This window comes from Lathamus discolor, chromosome 1 (genome assembly GCF_037157495.1).
Source record: "Lathamus discolor isolate bLatDis1 chromosome 1, bLatDis1.hap1, whole genome shotgun sequence".
NCBI lineage: Eukaryota > Metazoa > Chordata > Aves > Psittaciformes > Psittacidae > Lathamus > Lathamus discolor.
The window spans coordinates 135,737,597-135,755,708 of record NC_088884.1 but is presented as its reverse complement, the minus strand read 5'-3'; the positions used below and the strand labels follow the sequence as shown (position 1 = coordinate 135,755,708).

Here is an 18,112-nt window from a genome sequence, read left to right as displayed (position 1 = left end):
CAGGCCCCTCCCTGTAGCCATCTAAACTGAGATATCTTCATCCATGAAGAAATACTTGTAACTCAGTTTATATAACTAAACATATCTTCAAACAGATGGCTCGGCAGCACCCATTTGTCTGGTTTAGGGGAATCGTTTGTGTTGTCCAGGTGCAGGGATGTGCTTATCAAGCCCCAGAAATCTGCACCGTGGACACAGAACTAGTGCCCAGCTATGTGACAAGTGTAATAGATAGTGGCTGAACTGATAGAAGCAAAACAACCTACTGTGTAAGCATATCCAGAGAATGTGAAGGCTGCATTGCAGTGTGAAGATAGTCATGAGATAGCTGTAAGGGTTGTGAATGATACACTATCATAGTGTTATACAAGCAGAAACACATTTTCTCTCTGTCGAAAATAGGAAAGTAGAGTGGGAACGTTCTCAACACTCTGTTCTCTTAGGCATATAGCAATAGCTTTAATCCACCTCCATTTGTTCCTCCTGGTTTTTAACTAACTCCGCTTTTCAGGAGTGAGAAGCTTTCAGAGCTTGTCACTTCTTGTTCAGGCTGTTAGCAATTGTCTCAGTGGCCTCCATTGGATCTGGAAAGAAAAATCTCCTGTATGGCATGTCTCACACAGCTTTTGGTTGTGAGGGGGGGGTATGCCTGAGCTGCAGCTGTATCATAGAATCATAGAATAGTTAGGGTTGGAAAAGACCTCAAGATCATCTAGTTCCAACCCCCCTGCCATGGTCAGGGACACCTCACACTAAACCATCCCACACAAGGCTTCATCCAACCTGGCCTTGAACACCGCCAAGGATGGAGCACTCACAACCTCCCTGGGCAACCGATTCCAGTGTCTCACCACCCTTACAGGAAACAATTTCCTCCTTATATCCAATCTAAACTTCCCCTGTTTAAGTTTTAACCCGTTGCCCCTTGTCCTGTCACTACAGTCCCTGCCACTGCCTGTGATAGCAGGGCATAGGATTCTTTTCAGGTGAACAGGACCTAGGTCTGCATCTGTATTGACAAGGATTAAAAAAACGGGGGCTTGGGCTCAACCCACTGTGCATAGCATACCTCAGTCTTCTAACTTCTGTCCCTCCCTGGTACAGGTCAGACATTTCCCTTCAGATCTTTGTTGCAATTCCTGTCGACGCATGGAGATGCTAACCTAAAGTCTACTAGTGCTCAAGAAGAACATTTTGCACATCTTTTTGGTTTAAAGATTTTTGGGGGACTACATTTTAACCACATCTTTGTACTAGAGTGTTTTTCCTGCCATTCTGCCAGGGATCACTCTCTCAAGTCTAACAGCTCCAACTGACATCAATGGAGAAACATATTAACTTCTCCTCCCTGCTGGTAGTGTTGCATGCTTCCAAAGGAGAAATCTGAAAGTCTCTGGGAAGTGAGCTGTATGGGTAAGCCTAAAATGACCAACTATTTCAAAGTCTATTAAAGTTCTGTTGTGCAATTTGGGTGATCTTACCGGTATTAGGATCTCCGTACAGAGAAACAAGTGAACCTACAGCTCTGTGAAAATAAAGAAGGTGCATTTTCAAGGTGAAAAGTGAAATTATGAGGATAATTTGTTCTAAAAAGGAAGTAAAGTGTTGTCACCAAGTAAGTGGAAATCTGTGATGAAGACCCAGCTGGAAATTACAGATAGCTCCCTTCAAAATCCAGTCAGTTCCAGATCTCCCTTTTGCAGTACTAAACCCACCACCCAAGGAACCTGTAGCCAGCAGGATAGCAACTCAGTACTTACTGTCCCTGCGACTGCAGTGAGCCTCTGTTTCCAGCATGGGTCTTCTTTGGAGGCAAGGCTGTGAGGCAGCTATTGCCTGGAATGAAGAAGAGAAATTTCTGAGTAAGGCTTTTCTACCTAAAACTCAAATAGTCTCAAACTGCAAGGCTCTGTAATAGCAGTTCAGCAGCTTGTCGGGGTTTTCCCCCAGATTTTTCTCCTTCCTGGAAGAAATTTCAGATATAAAAAGAGATTAAGATTCCTTAGACCTAATAATTGACTTAATTCTTATCCAGAGCATAGCCTAAGGGTGCTTTCATACATGCACACCTGCAGTTCTGTGGGCTGGGGAGGAAATACAGCACAGGAGGGATGGGGATTTAGGAGAGTAGATCTTGGGTATAACATGATATACAGTCTCTTCTTCTACCCCCTGAAGCCAAAGTTTGCAGGCTTTCTGATCTCTTAATCAGACAGCTATCACATCCTTGGCTGGAGACCCTCTCTTGTGAGCAGCATATTATTTGAAGTTAGACATGGCCTTTGAGAAAGATCCTTTAGGTGAGCTCTTTAGACCATCACATTATTCTTCGACACTCACCTCTGCTTCCTTTTTCGTTGCTGGATCTGAGTTTCCTCTTGCTCGTAGGAGGATGCAGAAGTAGTCAAGGAAGAGGCTTTTGGTGAGAAGGTGATATACACGGATAGGGATTTTCCCATCCCATTCCCCCCTGCTGGGGGACCTATAACAATAACAGGAATTTTTCATAGATCTTTATAAGCTCCTACTTAATTTTAGATTAGTTGTTATGGTGGTGACACATTTTTGACCAAGTCTCTTGTTCCAGGCTGAGAGGACTCTGCAACTCTTCAACACACGCTCTTTGCTTAGATTTATTTTTAGTAAGATTCTCTTCAATATTTTGTTCTTTTTTTTTTTTTCCAAATATCTTCTCATAAAACTGAATTAAATGTGTAAAGAAAGGAGAGAAAATTACTTTGATATTTGCAATGAAGCCTGAGATACTTCACTCTGTTACTTTAACTTAAATACAGGCTCCTGGAATATACCTAAATCTATGAACCATCTCTAAGAACCACTTCCAAAACCCTCCCTTCCATCAATCCTTTTTTAAATACGAAGGAGCAGAAGAAACACTTCCAGCATTTCACTGGATTGACTGTGAAGGAGGAATACCATGGGAATAAGTTTAGAAATATTAAGAACTCAAATTCAGACTCCTTGATGTTAGCAGCTTTTCTTGCCAAGACAGACCATTTTTGTCTATTTGAGATAGACATTTGTGCTGTACACATATGCAGCTAGCACAAAACTCTTTTCCTAGCTCTGATGCAGCTTGGACAGAAGGGTCTAACTAGAGTGCATTTCATATGTTTTCTTCTCCTTGGTGATCAGAAGACCTAACCTCCCTGGCGTGCACCTCCCTCCCCACTATAAAATAGGTTGATGAATGAGAAACCAGAGCCCAGTGCATTGGATCGAGATGAGTGCTTTGGTTTATTTTGTCCTGACAGTCATAGGATGTGGGTGTGTACAGGAAGACTAAGAGCCCCAGGGAATAAGGAAGAAAAAGTGGAGGACTCTCCAACCTCAGGAAAATGGTTTCTACTGGGATCTCAGGGCATCAAAAGTCTGACATACTCACAATACTTCCGGTAGATAGTTCAGCAGAGAAAGGCAGTATTTAAGGCCCAGCATATTCTGAACTCATCTGCCATCTGAAGAAAGAAAAAGGTGAAAAAAGATGCACAGAAGATTGTCTTCTTGTAATGGATCTTGGTCCACTGTGAATATGGGGAGGCAGTGGACATGCCATCTTTCAATACTATCCGCAGTGTAGCTGTGTGCAGCTACTGCCAACAGGAGATGTATGCAGTACCTTTTAGTGGTGTGTGATCCATTGCATGGAGGGACTGATGGGATGCTCACTTGCATTTTTCTTTCTGTTCTGTACACCAGACACTGGTTTTAAGCACCATTCAAAGACATTTTTTGATGGTTCTATCTTTAGTGTTTCAGTCTGCTCAATACTAAAATCATATGAACACTGAGCCACATGCACCTATTTCCAAACTGTGTGTGTGATGGTCTGCACAGCGCGTGAAAACTGATAGCACCATTGTATCTTCAAGCTCAGTAACTCAGGCATCAGAAGACCCAGCTGTATTTTTTATTTCAAATTCTAACTAGATTTGTAATGCACCTGGTAAATATCTGCCCTTTCAGAAACACAATTTCACTTCTGCCAGAATAAGCATTGATACTAATGCAGGTCAAGGAGTTTACTGTTGGTATGAGTAACAGCCTAAGTAACCCATAATTTGAATGTAAAATGAATAATGAGTAGCTGCCATTGTATGATTTAAGACTCAAAACAAAACAGAAGGCAGTAAGGAAATCCAAGAAAAAGGTTCCTGAAAAGACAAAAGAAAACAACGTTACAGCTGAGTTGCTTTTCTTGCTTTAGCTGTGACACTGAGGTGGGGGAGCAACCGTGGAGGTGAGTGGAGCCTCAGACAAATGATTAGGAAACCTGTAAAACCTGATGAGAACAAAGAAGCCCTAAATCTCTTCCTGAATACTTTTGAGCTTAAAGAGCTGAGTTGGAATGAAGTATTCTGCCTCCAGTTTCCCATATCTCCTGGGATAGCTGCACAAAGACTGGTAAGACTCTGTTAACAGAGTGTGTAGAGCAAAATTTGCCAGTCTGGGACAGGGATCAGTGTCTAGAAAACGAAGTTGAACTCTGGCTTTTTCGTGAACCTTGTGTGTGTTTTGGGACAAATAATTTGATTTCTTGTGACACGATGAATGCTAGGAACTTGTTAGAGGAAGCAAAATTCATGCTTTCCAAAGAGAATTAGGAGCATTAGAGGCCTGCATCTTCCTTGACCCAGGAAAGGACAAGGATCTGTGTTTATTATACAAATGCACTAGTCAGTCTCTGTTTGCCCATTTTTACCTTTACTAATTTCTAAAGCTGAATTTCAGTTCATACTGGTGATATTCAATGAAGTACATTTTTATTACATGTTTCAATTCAGATGAAAATGTCAAAACACTATAGGAAAATTATCTTTATTCTTTGCCACAGAGAAGAAATGCATATACTTGACCAGCTTGTCCTTGTGAAATATCTGCAGCACTATTGCAGAGGCAAGAAATTTAAGTACTGCCTGAGTGCTTTGTCCTGCAAAGGGACTGCCATTGAATAATAATTAGTCCTTGTAAAATAAATAAATCCTACTCTCCTTCCCTGAATGTCAAATAGGGTCTTACGGCTTCAGGAAACTGGGATGCAGCTCAGGGTACAACAATATGCCACCCTAGTGTTTGCAGTGCGTGGATGTCAGCAGTCCCAAATCACATGTATTCCTCCGTTTCTAACATAGGCACAAAATTATGTCATGTTGTTTCTGTGTGGCATTGTTACTTTATTAACAAATGCTCTGTCCCTTCACTACCACAAAAAAAAACCAAAACCAACTACTGCTGCTTCTGAAAACTGATGTTACAAAACAAGGGAGAAAAGAGTTGATACCAAAATGGAACTTGTCAAAGCACCTGCATGAAGAAAAGATGCTCCCAATCTGATCAATACAGATAACAGCCTCTCTGTGTTTATCTTTATTCCAAAATTTTGACTTAAATAACTTTAATTGACTGAAGTCAAAACTAAAATATGTATGAAATACAACTTACAAGTATGCAGATTTTACTCATCCTTACGGTCCCTTGACAACATTTTCAGCTGATGTCATTGAATACATTTAGTCCATCTATGGATTTGGGGTCTAGAGTTGTACCTCTTCGAGAAGCATTAGTGGGTCTACTTGGTAAGGTAGGCCATAGATTAAGTAAGGATGGCAAAGCCGGCACCTTAAAGAGCCCTACATTTGTATGTGGATTTCTTGAATCTACTGTTGCATTTCATAACAATTGTTTTTCAGTTATATTTTCTGCAACACCATTACAGTTATATCTTACTTTAGTCTCTGATAGTGAAACAAGAAAGGAATTTCACTCTCTTGTGGTCAGCTGTGCCTGCTTTACCTCTTGCAACAGCTATATTGAAATCACAAAGACTCATACTAGTGAAGTGGACATGAGTTGTCCTGTAAAGCTTGGTTACAATACTTAAGTATTAAATAATAGTGCTTAGCACTTATGCAACTTAATGCCTTATAATCTTCAAAGCACTTTACAAATCTTAACTAGCTAATCCCCACAGCAGCTCAACATGGTAGGTTATGAAGGCTACACATTAAAAACCTCCTATGACATGAGCTTGCCTGCATACTAAGCCTATGCGAAAAACTATCTGCACAGTTATGTCCCCCGAGTCATGAGTGTTTAATTTTACTGTAACTTGCCTTACTTTCAATAAATTAGTTCTGCTTCCTTCTCCCATTCAAGGCAAATCCATTATACCCGGCAGCATGGCTCAGCACACAGTATTATCACGGGTTGGTTGATTAAAACTCCTGGAAGCAAATAAGAAGCAGAAAATCTGAGTTTTATTTAGGAAACCAAGTTTCTAGTGCCTCTGGTTGCAAAGAAAGTGTATGGGGAAAGGTCAGTCTAAAGACTGAAGCACTCAGGAGAGCAACTGCCATTTTTAGGTACTTGTTTTGAAACTGCAAGTTTTGCGATACTGAGGTTGACTGGCAAACAGAATATGCTTATATGGAATTTCACCGGGGAACTTAAAACTTCTGAGACCCTACTTCGTTTAGGAAATAGTATGTTTTTCTAGCTCAAATTTTCTTTGAATTTTCATGTTCCAGAAAAAAGAAAAATAAAAATGAATAGTTATTGCTTTAGCCTCTTTCAGGTCTAAAATTTGCCATGAAGTGAAAGTACTGCTTTTAGTCCACTATAATAATGCTAACTTACTGATAATGCCACAGCCACCACTGGTTCCAGTTCTAGTTAGTTCTGCTGGAAAACTTTTTATAACACCATTACAGGTTGAGGTAACATTACGATTCTATGTGAAGACCGAATTCACCAACCAAAGATGTAGGTTATTAGCTCATGAGTACCTCTCAAGTGTCTGCATAGACAATAACCCACTCAAAAGTGTTTATTCTTTGTAATACCTAGCATAGAGAGGAAACAATGGCTCTGACTGGTGAGGCCTTCTTCCAAGAGAAGTAGAGGTTTTGCTACAAATATAAAAAACAATCATCAATTTTCCAGAATGTCTGCTGAGAGAGTGCAGCATTATTTATAGATACCATATGAGCCTTCCCCTCCAAGACACCAGGCAACTTAGTGCCTTCCTTTTGCTTTCATCTACAGCTCTCTCTCTGAAAAGCTTGTCGTTTGAGAGCTGATCCTTTGTAAGAAGGAAGCTCTATGATATCATGAAGACTGACCTCAATTCCTTGTTTCCCTTCTGTTCCAACCTGGAAACTTTTGTTTCCTTGTTTTACTCTCTTTCTTCCTGTCTTTGTTTTCCTTCTCTTCATTTTTTCTCACCTTTGACGAAAAATCACAAATAACTTTTGAAGGAGTAATTAGCAATCTCTGCACCCCTATGGTAAAAGTCTTTGTCTGATTCCCTACTAAGGTCGTTGTCTAAGGGTAAGAGTCTCAGACAGACCAGGAAAAGAGAAATTTCCACATGAGAGATGATAAGGAATGAACAGGAAAGAGTCTAAAAAGTAGAGGAATAAGTGGATAGGAACATGGGAGGAGATGTAATTAGCCAGTCTCATATGCTTGCCACTATATAATTTCAAATGTTGCAAATGGAGCCTGGTGTTCTGCAGACAAGCTCATCATTAAGTACAGGGTTGCAATGCACATGCACAGGATGTCCGAATTGAGGTTTCATGAGTAGCCTTCTGGATTTCTCAACCTTTGGTGACTTAATTTAGTGACTTAAATCCTTTTTAATGTAGAAAAAACCAAGCATTTTGGTGAGAGGTTTTAATTGTGTAGGGAGGAGGGTTTGTCAAGGACTGCAGTTTATTACGTAATTGTAGATGCATAGTACTTTGAAGAAAAACGTATTCTATTTTCATTCTGCCCAAATGTGTATACCATGCTGAGACCTTTATACCTGTGGGTTATTTCCTAATGTGCGTTAAGCTATATGGCTAACATCTGTTTCAAATGCATCAGAAACAGCAAGTCTGCCAGAGTATCAGTAGGTAATGATTTTAAAGAGCATCCAGAAAAGATTAGGTTGTAAAGGGAAAGGCTGTGTGAATTGACCACAGGGGAGCCTACATCAGCATCTTTTTCTCAGAAGGTTAAATATGAGGCAGTTGTTTGAAACTGAAGAGCTTTTAAAACAAGTCCATAATTATGTCAGCAAGTAACATGGACGGGGTTGTACCCACACTTGAGGAATTTTTCATACTTAGGTACAAAGTCACTGCAGGTGCTAAACTATGAACAGTTACGTGTAGCCTTTTGCTGAAATCAGCTTGGTACCTGAATGGAGAATGAGGCAAATACAATGGCACCTTGCAAAAAAGGTATCTGAGAGAATCTGGGAATGACAGACACTGATTTGTCTGCATAAGTCAGTTCAGCTGACACTACATTGCAGAATTAAATCAGCAGACTTATGTGGAAGTATGTACGTCTGTCTTGTACATCAGTCAAAGCTCTTTGCAGGAGTGAAGAAGGTTAATTATTATTTAGCCAACAGCCCTGACTGTTAAATACCTTCATGATGAAGACCAAGAGCTTCATTATTACTCCATGACTTTGATAGGTTTAATAGAAAATTAGACTCCTGTTATCAGTGCTGTTTTTCTTAGCTTGTTTGTATAATTTTTCCATGTCACTGCTGTTGGGTTTATATATATATATATATATGTGTATATATATATATATAAATATATATATATTAGTTCAGTTCAGGTGGGATTGTCAAAATAAAAGGGATGCATGTTTCTAAGTCATTTGGCAGTTTTGAAAATACCATCAATACACAGACACATTCCCACTATTTCCCCATCCTGCTGTCTCCAGGTACCTTCAAAGCTGACTTTAGCAAAAGGCTGTGTATAACAGTACATAGTTCAGTACTTTGTGCGATGCTGTGCCCGGTTCGCTGCTTGTCATACTGGCTCATATTGTTTCACTGCTTCCTTCTCTATCTGTAATCTTTTATACATAATTCATAAGGCCTTGGGACGTGGCTATCTCTAGTTTGTGTGTATAGTGCTGTTAGCATTGGGGTCCTGGCACATAGCTGGGTTCTGTGTACCTGTATAATAAATGAATATGTGAAAGTGTAGAATCAATCTGCCATTTTTACACTGCTTTAATGGGAATTAAAGCTGGGGGGGGGGGGGAAGAGAGAAGATTAATTCACTCTCAGCACTCTCGTGATGGGAAGCCTTGCAGACAGCACCTAGTCACAAAGGTCAGCGTTGAGTTTAACAATTAAATGAGGAAGGGCTGATCCACCTTGGCCGCTTTTATCGCCGGCAGAGACAGCCCGGCTCCCATCAACCTCCTTTTAGAGAACCTCGGGGACCCTGCTGCTCCCCCTTGACGGAGCATCCCGACACCATCTCCATCAGCACCACCCTCCCTTCTCATCTCCTTGCGGAAGACGCCCAAGGGATTGAAACGAGACAGCAAGGGGAAGAGTTAAACAGGGGGAATCGATCACCCGGCCCTTTATCCCCGCCTCCTCCTCTTGCCTGCGGGGGTCGGGACCCGCAGATCGGGGGGTGGCCCCCGGCGGAGGGGCGCGGGGAGGGCGTCCGCCCTCCCCGCGCCCCTCCGCCGGGGGCCACCCCCGAAGCCCGGCCCGGCCCGGCGAGGCCAAGCGCCGCCTCCACGGCGGGATGCAGCCGCCGCCGCCGCCCCGCGGGTGCAGGTAAGGACCGGGGCAGGGGGGAACGGCGGTGCCCGGGCTACACGGGGGGATGCGAAGACGATAACCCACCCATTATCCCTGCGCTGGCCTCAGGGGTGATAGCAGCGGGGATGGGGGACAGAAAATAAAAGGCATAACCCCCCCCCCCCCCAAACCACCCCCCCAGAAAATGGGCTGGCGGAGGCAGTTTGTTGCGAATTAAGATGATCCTCTTCAAAACGCTGCCCGCCGAGCCCTGGAGGCTCTGACCCACCCCGGGACGGAAGGATTTCGAGATTTAACTAATATTTACTCCCCCCCCCCCCCTCCCGCCCCTTCTTTCCCCTTCTCCCGTTCTAATTGAACGGAGCGATGGCTCGCAGAGCCGGGAGCTAGCAGGGATGCTGGTGGTGAATTTGGCGTAGCGGTTGGGGAGGGGAGCTTTTAAGAGGCATGGAGAGAATTTGCAACAGAAATAATAAGTTTCTCCGTGGTCGCCTGATTAATTCAAGATGAAGCACGTGCTGTGCTTTGGCAAACAGTCCAAAGCAATGATCTGGAGCAATCTGAAGCCATAGCAGTTAATAATTATCTATCTATCTACCTATCTCTATCTCCTTGCCTGTAAGATTCGAAATACCTAAGGTATTGCCTTTGTAAATCCACACAGAGCCCTCAGTGTTGCAGAGTGTTCGCTGCTTAATCAGTGTTTGTAAAGGGATTTTCATTCCCACTGAGCATCCGCGGGAGCAGCCAAGCTCAGGGAGGTCACCCGCTCCTTTCCTTTTGCAAGGAAAGAAGGAGTAGAATTACTTCAGCAGCACTGCTGGGTTGATGTAGTGCACAGCATGACATTCTCTGCTGATATAGTTGTTCTGGTGAAGCATGCTTCTGGAGTTTGTGATTTTGAGCATGCAACTCGAGAAACAGATAAGGAAAACACGCAGCGCTCTGTCCATGAGCAGTAGCAAAGGTCCTCTGAGGGCTTCTTAATGCCCCGTAATGGACCCTGGGGGGATTTGTTTTCCTTTTTGTAATTTGTTTTCAGTTTAGTATATCAATGTATTTATTTCAGTTATATATGCTGTTTATAGAGCATGTCTTTGAACCACTGCATTTTTATTTACCAATTGCCTTCTCGCATTGTGTGTTTGTAATGGATTGCATGCTGAGCTGTTTCAGCAGTGCTGATATTTTTTAACTTAATGTGCATTTCGAGTGAATTAGATACAGGTAGGTAACTGTGGCTGTGCATTTTACTATCACCTCTAGCGAGGAGATCTTCAATGGCATAAAGCATTTTCAGACATATATATATGTAATGCTAAACTAGGTGAGAAGAAAAAATACAAGTAACTTAATGATTTTCTGCATTTCTAAGGTAAAACAATGATAAATCCACACCTGAAGTTATAAAGCAGATTTGAAATCAGCCCTGCATCAAGGGATAAGCAAACACTCAGATTTGCAGGTATTCTGCCATCCATTCTGAATGCATGAATCATAGAATCATAGAATAGTTAGGGTTGGAAAGGATCTCAAGATCATCCAGTTCCAAACCCCCTGCCATGGGCAGGGACACCTCACACTAAACAATGCCACCCAAGGCTCTGTCCAACCTGGCCTTGAACACCGCCAGGGATGGAGCACTCACAACCTCCCTGGGCAACCCATTCCAGTGTCTCACCACCCTAACAGGAAAGAATTTCCTCCTTATATCCAATCTAAACTTCCCCTGTTTAAGTTTTAACCCGTTACCCCTTGTCCTGTCACTACACTCTCTGACGAAGAGTCCCTCCCCAGCATCCCTATAGGCCCCCTTCAGGTACTGGAAGGCTGCTATGAGGTCTCCACCCAGCCTTCTCTTCTCCAGGCTGAACAGCCCCAACTTCCTCAGCCTGTCTTCATACGGGAGGTGCTCCAGTCCCCTGATCATCCTCGTGGCCCTCCTCTGGACTTGTTCCAACAGTTTCATGTCCTTTTTATGTTGAGGACACCAGAACTGCACACAATACTCCAGGTGAGGTCTCACAAGAGCAGAGCAGAGGGGCAGGATCACCTCCTTCGACCTGCTTGTCACGCTCCTTTTGATGCAGCCCAGGATATGGTAATCAGAATATGGGATGGTACAAATAGCATAGGGCTCTATCCTGAAAAAAGTTATGTGCAAATTCCTGCCTTTAGTTATTATTAATAGGCTACCTGAGGTCAGTAAGATGATTTACAGTGCTTTGATGTCCATGTCTTTGCAGTACCAGGATATACATGAGCAAGTTTATAGATAATAATAGATACAGCATAATCCTGTGTGGCAGATAATCATGGCTTGAGGGCTGCCCATGTGTTTAATTTGTAAAGATTAAAGAGATTGAAAAAATACTTTGGACTTTTGTATGCTTATGAAGTGATTTAGGAATAATTTAAAAATTAAAAATGAACTCCTTTTGTTTAAAACAGCAGACACCGGTTCTTCAGGAGTATTGTGTGTACCTTCATCATGGAGACAGAAACATCAACTGAATCACTGGGGAAAAAAAACAACTCTAACTTTTGAAAAATAAGATAAATACTTGTGTCATAGCCAGGCTTTATGGAATTGACTAAAACTCAGTGTGACACAGAGTCCTGCCTGATTTTTTTTCCTCAAAAATGTTTAATGATAACACAGTTGGAACAGAAGCACTGCATATTCTGGGTTGTGTTTTGCTGTTGGAAAATATTCCATTTTGAGGAGAACTTTACATTCAGATCTGCATGTCATAATTTCAGAGAAATCAAATTACTTGTGGACCAAAGATTTTTAAGGAAGTATTTCTGTTGATGCTCCAGGTACTGATTTTTGCAGGTATCAACTCTTGTTCCCCATCATAAAATTATTTCCTGGAAAACACTGATTTGGGAAAAAAAAATATGTAAGAAGGCCATTAAGGTATTAAAATATCTTCCAGATGGAGAGCTTTAGTGGTGTGTATGTGAAATTTCAGCTCCCTCATGGAGCTTTTCCTTTCCGTGTTGCCTGGGAAAAATGGCTTTGTTTAAAGGCCTTTCTTTGCCTTAAAATGGAGGTCTTAGAAAAAATCAAGCTATAGAAAGAGGTATCACTCGTACTGTAAAGCATTTAAAATGAAACAATCTTTCAGTGAAACTCTGGTGGTTTGTGGAAATGAAGGATCTTTTCTAGGGACTTTGAACTAGAGAGACACCAAGCCTTCACACTACTTAGTTTACTACAGCTGCAACTTGAAGAACCTGGGTCTGTGACAGTGGCCAGGCACTCTGTGGAGGGTTACGCCTCAACCCTTTAGTAATAACATAATGGTATTTTTCTACGTCTAAGTCTACCTCTGAATCCTGATAGGATTATTGCATATTCAGATGCTTTTGTCAGCTGTGTAAGCATCCAATTACTATTAGAAAGTACTTAAAACTACCTTTGTCTTTGAGTACTAACCTCAGAGACACATAAGATACCTTTTCTTTCTCAAGAAAGCAAATAGAAGTACACGTCTTCATATGACTAACAGTTGCAAAAACAAGTAAAAGCTAGTAAGTTAGATTTTTCACTTATGTAGGACAATAAAGCTGTAAGACTGTCTTTGCAGTCATTCTGATGGTCATCTGCTGAGATTAACTTAATACGTAATGCTGTCTGCCACAAGACCTCTTCTTTGCAAACTGTATTTGACGAGTATACTGAACACTATGTTTGCATATGAATATTTTAAGATAGAACGTATGTGTTCTGTAATACTAAACGTGATAATCAAGAGTAGTTTATGAAAGGTATCAAGAGAATCCACTTTGTAGTTCTGTAATTGCTGTAATTCATTGTGCAATATTTTGTATTTAATCTTGGGATCAAAGGTAACCAATGACAACCTTAATTTGGGATCCTGTTTGATAATGTGCTGCTTATGTTTCTGTTACTAAGATATTAAGTTTCAGCAGAAGATGTATTTTCAAGTAATAGAATGTCTTACTTAAGTCAGTTTGTAAATTGTTTTAATTGAGAAAGGTTTATATATAGCACCAAGTACAATCAAAGTACCAACAGTGATGAGCTCTATGGGCAGGAAAAAAAGGAGATTTATACTGCATAAATTAAAACTAATCCATCTGGAAACAGAACTCTAAATGCAAACCCAGAATGTGAAGAAACAGAAGGAATTTAGAAACCTATAATTCCAGAACTGTAGGAATGACATTAAGGAATCAAATATTCCTATGAATATGGTTTGGCATGAAGATTACAGACATATGGAAAGGATACAGAGAATTACAACAATGCTTGTAAAAGACCACCTAGATTGATTCATCAGGGAGGATGAAAAATGCTAAATATTTAATACTAGGTTAACTACTGGTAAATAAGGAGAAAAGACAAGATAACTGTAAGTGTTTGCGAGGTACAGTGACCAAGGAGGGAAAACAGCTACATTTAAAGCTTATAAGTGGCTTAGCGTGGCCAGGGGCTTTGAGGTACTGATGCAGGGCTCTTAGGAAACAACAAACCTGCTGAAAGTGGTGAGGAAATTAGTTCAACATCTGTGATAATTTAGCTATAGAAATAACTCCTGTGTTAAAGAGTAATAAACATTGTGATGCAGCCTTTCAGCCTTTCATTTTTGTTTCGCTACAGCAAGTCACTGAAATACTGCTTATAACTTGAAAGTCTGAAGTTTTGTACTTCATAGAAACACACAGTCACAAGGCTAAATGTCGAGGCATCATCTCCCTCCCCTGAAGCTGCATTAACTGCATCAGTGTATTTCCTGACTGGTGCTTATAATAAACTAATGTTTTTAAGACCCCATTGATGGAGGCTCCATGACCTATGAGTTCACAGTCATTTCCAGTGCTTTTCTGTCCTTCTTGTTCTTAGAATACCTCACCTGTGTCTTCCTTGCTGTAGTTCGAGCCCACTATTATTTGTCTACCCTTCATTTTGTAAAAGATTACTCCTTCTCACTTTGCAGCAGCCCTCCTTGTATGATGTTCTGGACAAATGATTTGAAGCAGTCGTCTTTCCCAGAGGTTTACTTGGTTTCTGATCTGTTAGAGATTTACAGTGATCTCTGATAATTTTTGTTCTCTTCTGTAATATTCTTGCTTGAAATTGGACATAAACTGATACATCAGCAGTGCTGACTGTAGGAGAACAATTTTATGTAACTTGCAAGTGTCTGCCCTATTTCTGTGTGCTGGTTTTCATCTTTTTTTGCAACTGTATATTGCAAAATGCACCATAACACCCGAGCATGTATGGTGTTAAATTTGTCAAACGTTACAGCACCCAGATCCACTTCCCCAGAATTGCTTGCAGTCATCCCATCCTGCCTCCTTCAGTCTTCATTTGTGCAGTTAGTTATTCATATCTAAATGTAACACTTTGCTGTTGTCTTTTTCAATCTGTTAAAACACTTGAATTCTAATACCATTATCCGGTGCATTTGAACCCTTGTCAGTCTGGTCTGCCTGCAGATACAATGCTACACGTTAATCCATCACATAAATAAATCACTGAGGAGCATCCAAAACAGACTCCTGAACAGATTTGCCAGGGGTATCCTTCCAGTGTGATAGTGAATTGTTGGTAACTACACTCTAAATATTCTCTTCCAGACGCTACCAGCTCCTACTACAATGTCATGTAAACCAACTGTCCCTAATTTATTTAGTAGAATACCATGAAACCAGGGACTTTTCCTGTTGCCCACAGGTAAAACTGCTGTGGTTCTAAGACTGTTTAATCTGAGGTTGATGAAATAAGTTTCCTAAGTTCTGTTTTATAAGGAAATTTCTTTTGAAACTCCTGAATTTATTTAAGGAGAGCGGGGTATTGTGGGATATAGACCGGGCCCTTGTGGCTTATAATGTTTGATTTATTAATTAGTCATTGCACCCATAGCTAGATTTGTATGTGTAACCAAGATTTATGTTGCTGTGGCGACAGAGAGGCACACAACTGTGCTGAATTTCCTAGATCTTTGAAGTAGGAGTTCTTCTAATCCAAAATCGGATTGAGAATTCCCATCAGCCTGTGAAGAGTGTAAATAAGAAGGGCCCTCATTAAGAGTCCGAAATCTTGCATATCTGACTTTAAAACTGAGTTGAGCAGATTCCTGCTGCTCATCAGAGGGTTAGAGAAAATAGGCAGTTGCAGGAGAAGAGCCAAAAAGAAAACTTATGGCTCAAATTAATCAAGAGCGATTGATTTGAAGACAAATAGGAGCAATGCAGGATTTGATAACTACTGTGAAAAATCACAGGGTACTTCAAGAGGGCATTGAGCAAAAAGGTTTGAGCATGTTCCAGGTATTGTGACTGTGCTGGAAGTAGAGGGAACAAGGAACTGAACCTGAGCCAGGTCAAGATTTCACAGTACTGTATATCAAATTAAAATAGCGGTGGTGATTGCACATGCGAAGGGAGACAGAAGAAGATGTGAAAATCTTGCATGGGTGGGAGAGGGTAAGTTGTAGTAGATAAGGAGGGCTGCAAGGGATTCAGAAGAACTGCAGGAAGGTGTTTAAAGCTTTAGGTAGGCTGTCATAGAGGCAGAGTTTTTGAACTGCACATTACCTCCTGCCCTTGAATGTCAGGGCATGCTTTGCACCAGTGAGCCGGTGACTGTTTTGTCTGCTTGGGGATAAGGTATTTAATGCAGTCAATCACAATCAGAATTCAGACAATTTGAAAAGCAAACAAAAACTCTTAACACCCCGAAAATAATTCTGATTTTTTTAAATGTTGGAAAATGGGTTTATTAATTTTTGGCTGTTGTCATTTCAAGGTCACATGGTTAAATGTAGTTATTATTTCAGCAGCGATAGAAAATGTCCGAGCAACATGACTCTCCTTAAAAGCAGTATCCTTGAAAAGTTGATTATCTAAAAGGTTGCAAAATGGTAATGGAAAAGGAAGAAACTAGGTTACCTTAGAGTCAGGGAATTTTTAGTGAGATACATAGCTATGAAAACATATGGTATCCTATGTTTGTACAATTCCTTTTACCTCTAGAAAGCTGTAATAATTTAATTTTGCTTTAGAATGAAACCAAAATCAAAACCCCAGAAAGCAAGTCCTTTGATTTGGAAAATGATGATGTAGGAAAGTGTCAATGGTTTCAAACAGTTTTGTTCATATACCACGGTTAGGTGTGATGGACTGGTGATCCATTCGCCTGCCAATTCTGCAGAAACTTTCATCCAGTTTTCTCACTTCATATATCAGCTGCAGCAAGAGCCTGTTGCAGTTGCATGGTAGAAACCTAGATGACCAGGAAGCACTGAAATGGAAGAGAATCCAGCTCTTCATTCGATATCCAAACTGCTTATTTGCAGGAGGCTGACATTTCTTAAGCTGCATACACGTTTTGGGGACTCATCAAGACTTGCTGCAGAGTGACTGAGCAGCTGGGTACCAATTTGCTGCACACTTCCTGCTCTGCTCCTAGTCTCTGCAGGAGCCCTTTGACAGGAACATAAGCACACAAAAAAAGAAGAACTGAGCATGGGGAGAGTGTGTCCGTAATAAATGTCTTCTGCTCTTCTCTTTGCTTATTGGAGCTCTTACGAGACAGCTTCCAGGTAATGAGAACTGGAGCAGATGCTGAAGCAGTGGGACATCTTGGATTTTCATTTCCTCCTTTGCAAAACAGACTTTGTGATTATCCTGGAGGTTATAATCCAGAAGTTGGATGAACTGAATGTTTTCTACAAGTTGTGTGCAACAGAAACACTGTATGGTACTTTCAAGGCGAAGAGGTTGTAATGGTTGTATTTGTTTATAAAGAGGAATTGAGGTATTGAGTTTTGCTTGTGAAGTTACCTAGTTCTAAGTGTCTGATGACATTCTGTGTTTTCAGGGATGTTAGACTTGACTGAAACTGGTACAGCTGCAGCTCTGGTCAGATTCCATGGGTCTCTTGCCTTTTGAAAGCATTGAAATGAAAAGATTTGTTACTAGGACATTTCCCTGCTGTGCTGCAAAGTAAAACCTGGTGATATTATGGATCTTGACTGGAAAGTCACATTAGCAAGTCTAATTTCATCATGTGACTTAATCAGTCTACAAAATAGAAACAGTCAGCTGGAATAGAAGTTCTAACGAAAGGTTAAATGAGATAATTTGTATTTTAGTAAACTACTGTTGTTCTAAGATTATAACCAAATTAATATCTTGACAATGTTTGTCAAGCGTTTCTAAAAACTATAACCTTTAATGTAGTGTTGTAATAATGAGAGTCTCCACCGTGTCCTGTATAGCAGAAGACTCAGTACCAGTTCCAGTGAATGAGAAAGTTAAAGGAGAAACTTAATGGTTAGGATTCAGTAGGAAACTAAGCCAAATTTCAGCCTACACTGGAGCTCAATAAAGACATTTTAGGGAAAGTATAATAAAACATTGTGTCAATGGGAAAATCCTTACCACGTTCTGTGTCAAGTCCAAGCTGGCTTTTGTGTTTATTTAAAATATTCAAATTAGCATTCGCTTCAAACAGCTACTTCTGTAGTTGGT

The 18,112-nt window shown here is 40.9% G+C and overlaps 1 protein-coding gene across 3 annotated transcripts in view; it reads left to right on the top strand.

Annotated features, from left to right (window-relative positions):
- The window catches only part of TRMT9B (tRNA methyltransferase 9B (putative)), a 125,636-nt gene that overhangs the window by 83,238 nt on the left and 24,286 nt on the right, over window positions 1-18,112 (top strand). Inside the window, exon 1 of one of the 3 annotated variants that reach the window (XM_065665266.1) lies at window positions 9,534-9,613. The exons of the other annotated variants lie outside the window; for them this stretch is intronic. Within the exon in view, the coding sequence (XP_065521338.1) occupies window positions 9,582-9,613 (32 nt within the window). The 5' untranslated portion in view covers window positions 9,534-9,581. Of the gene's footprint in view, window positions 1-9,533; window positions 9,614-18,112 lie in introns of those variants that run through there. 3 annotated transcript variants of the gene reach the window in all.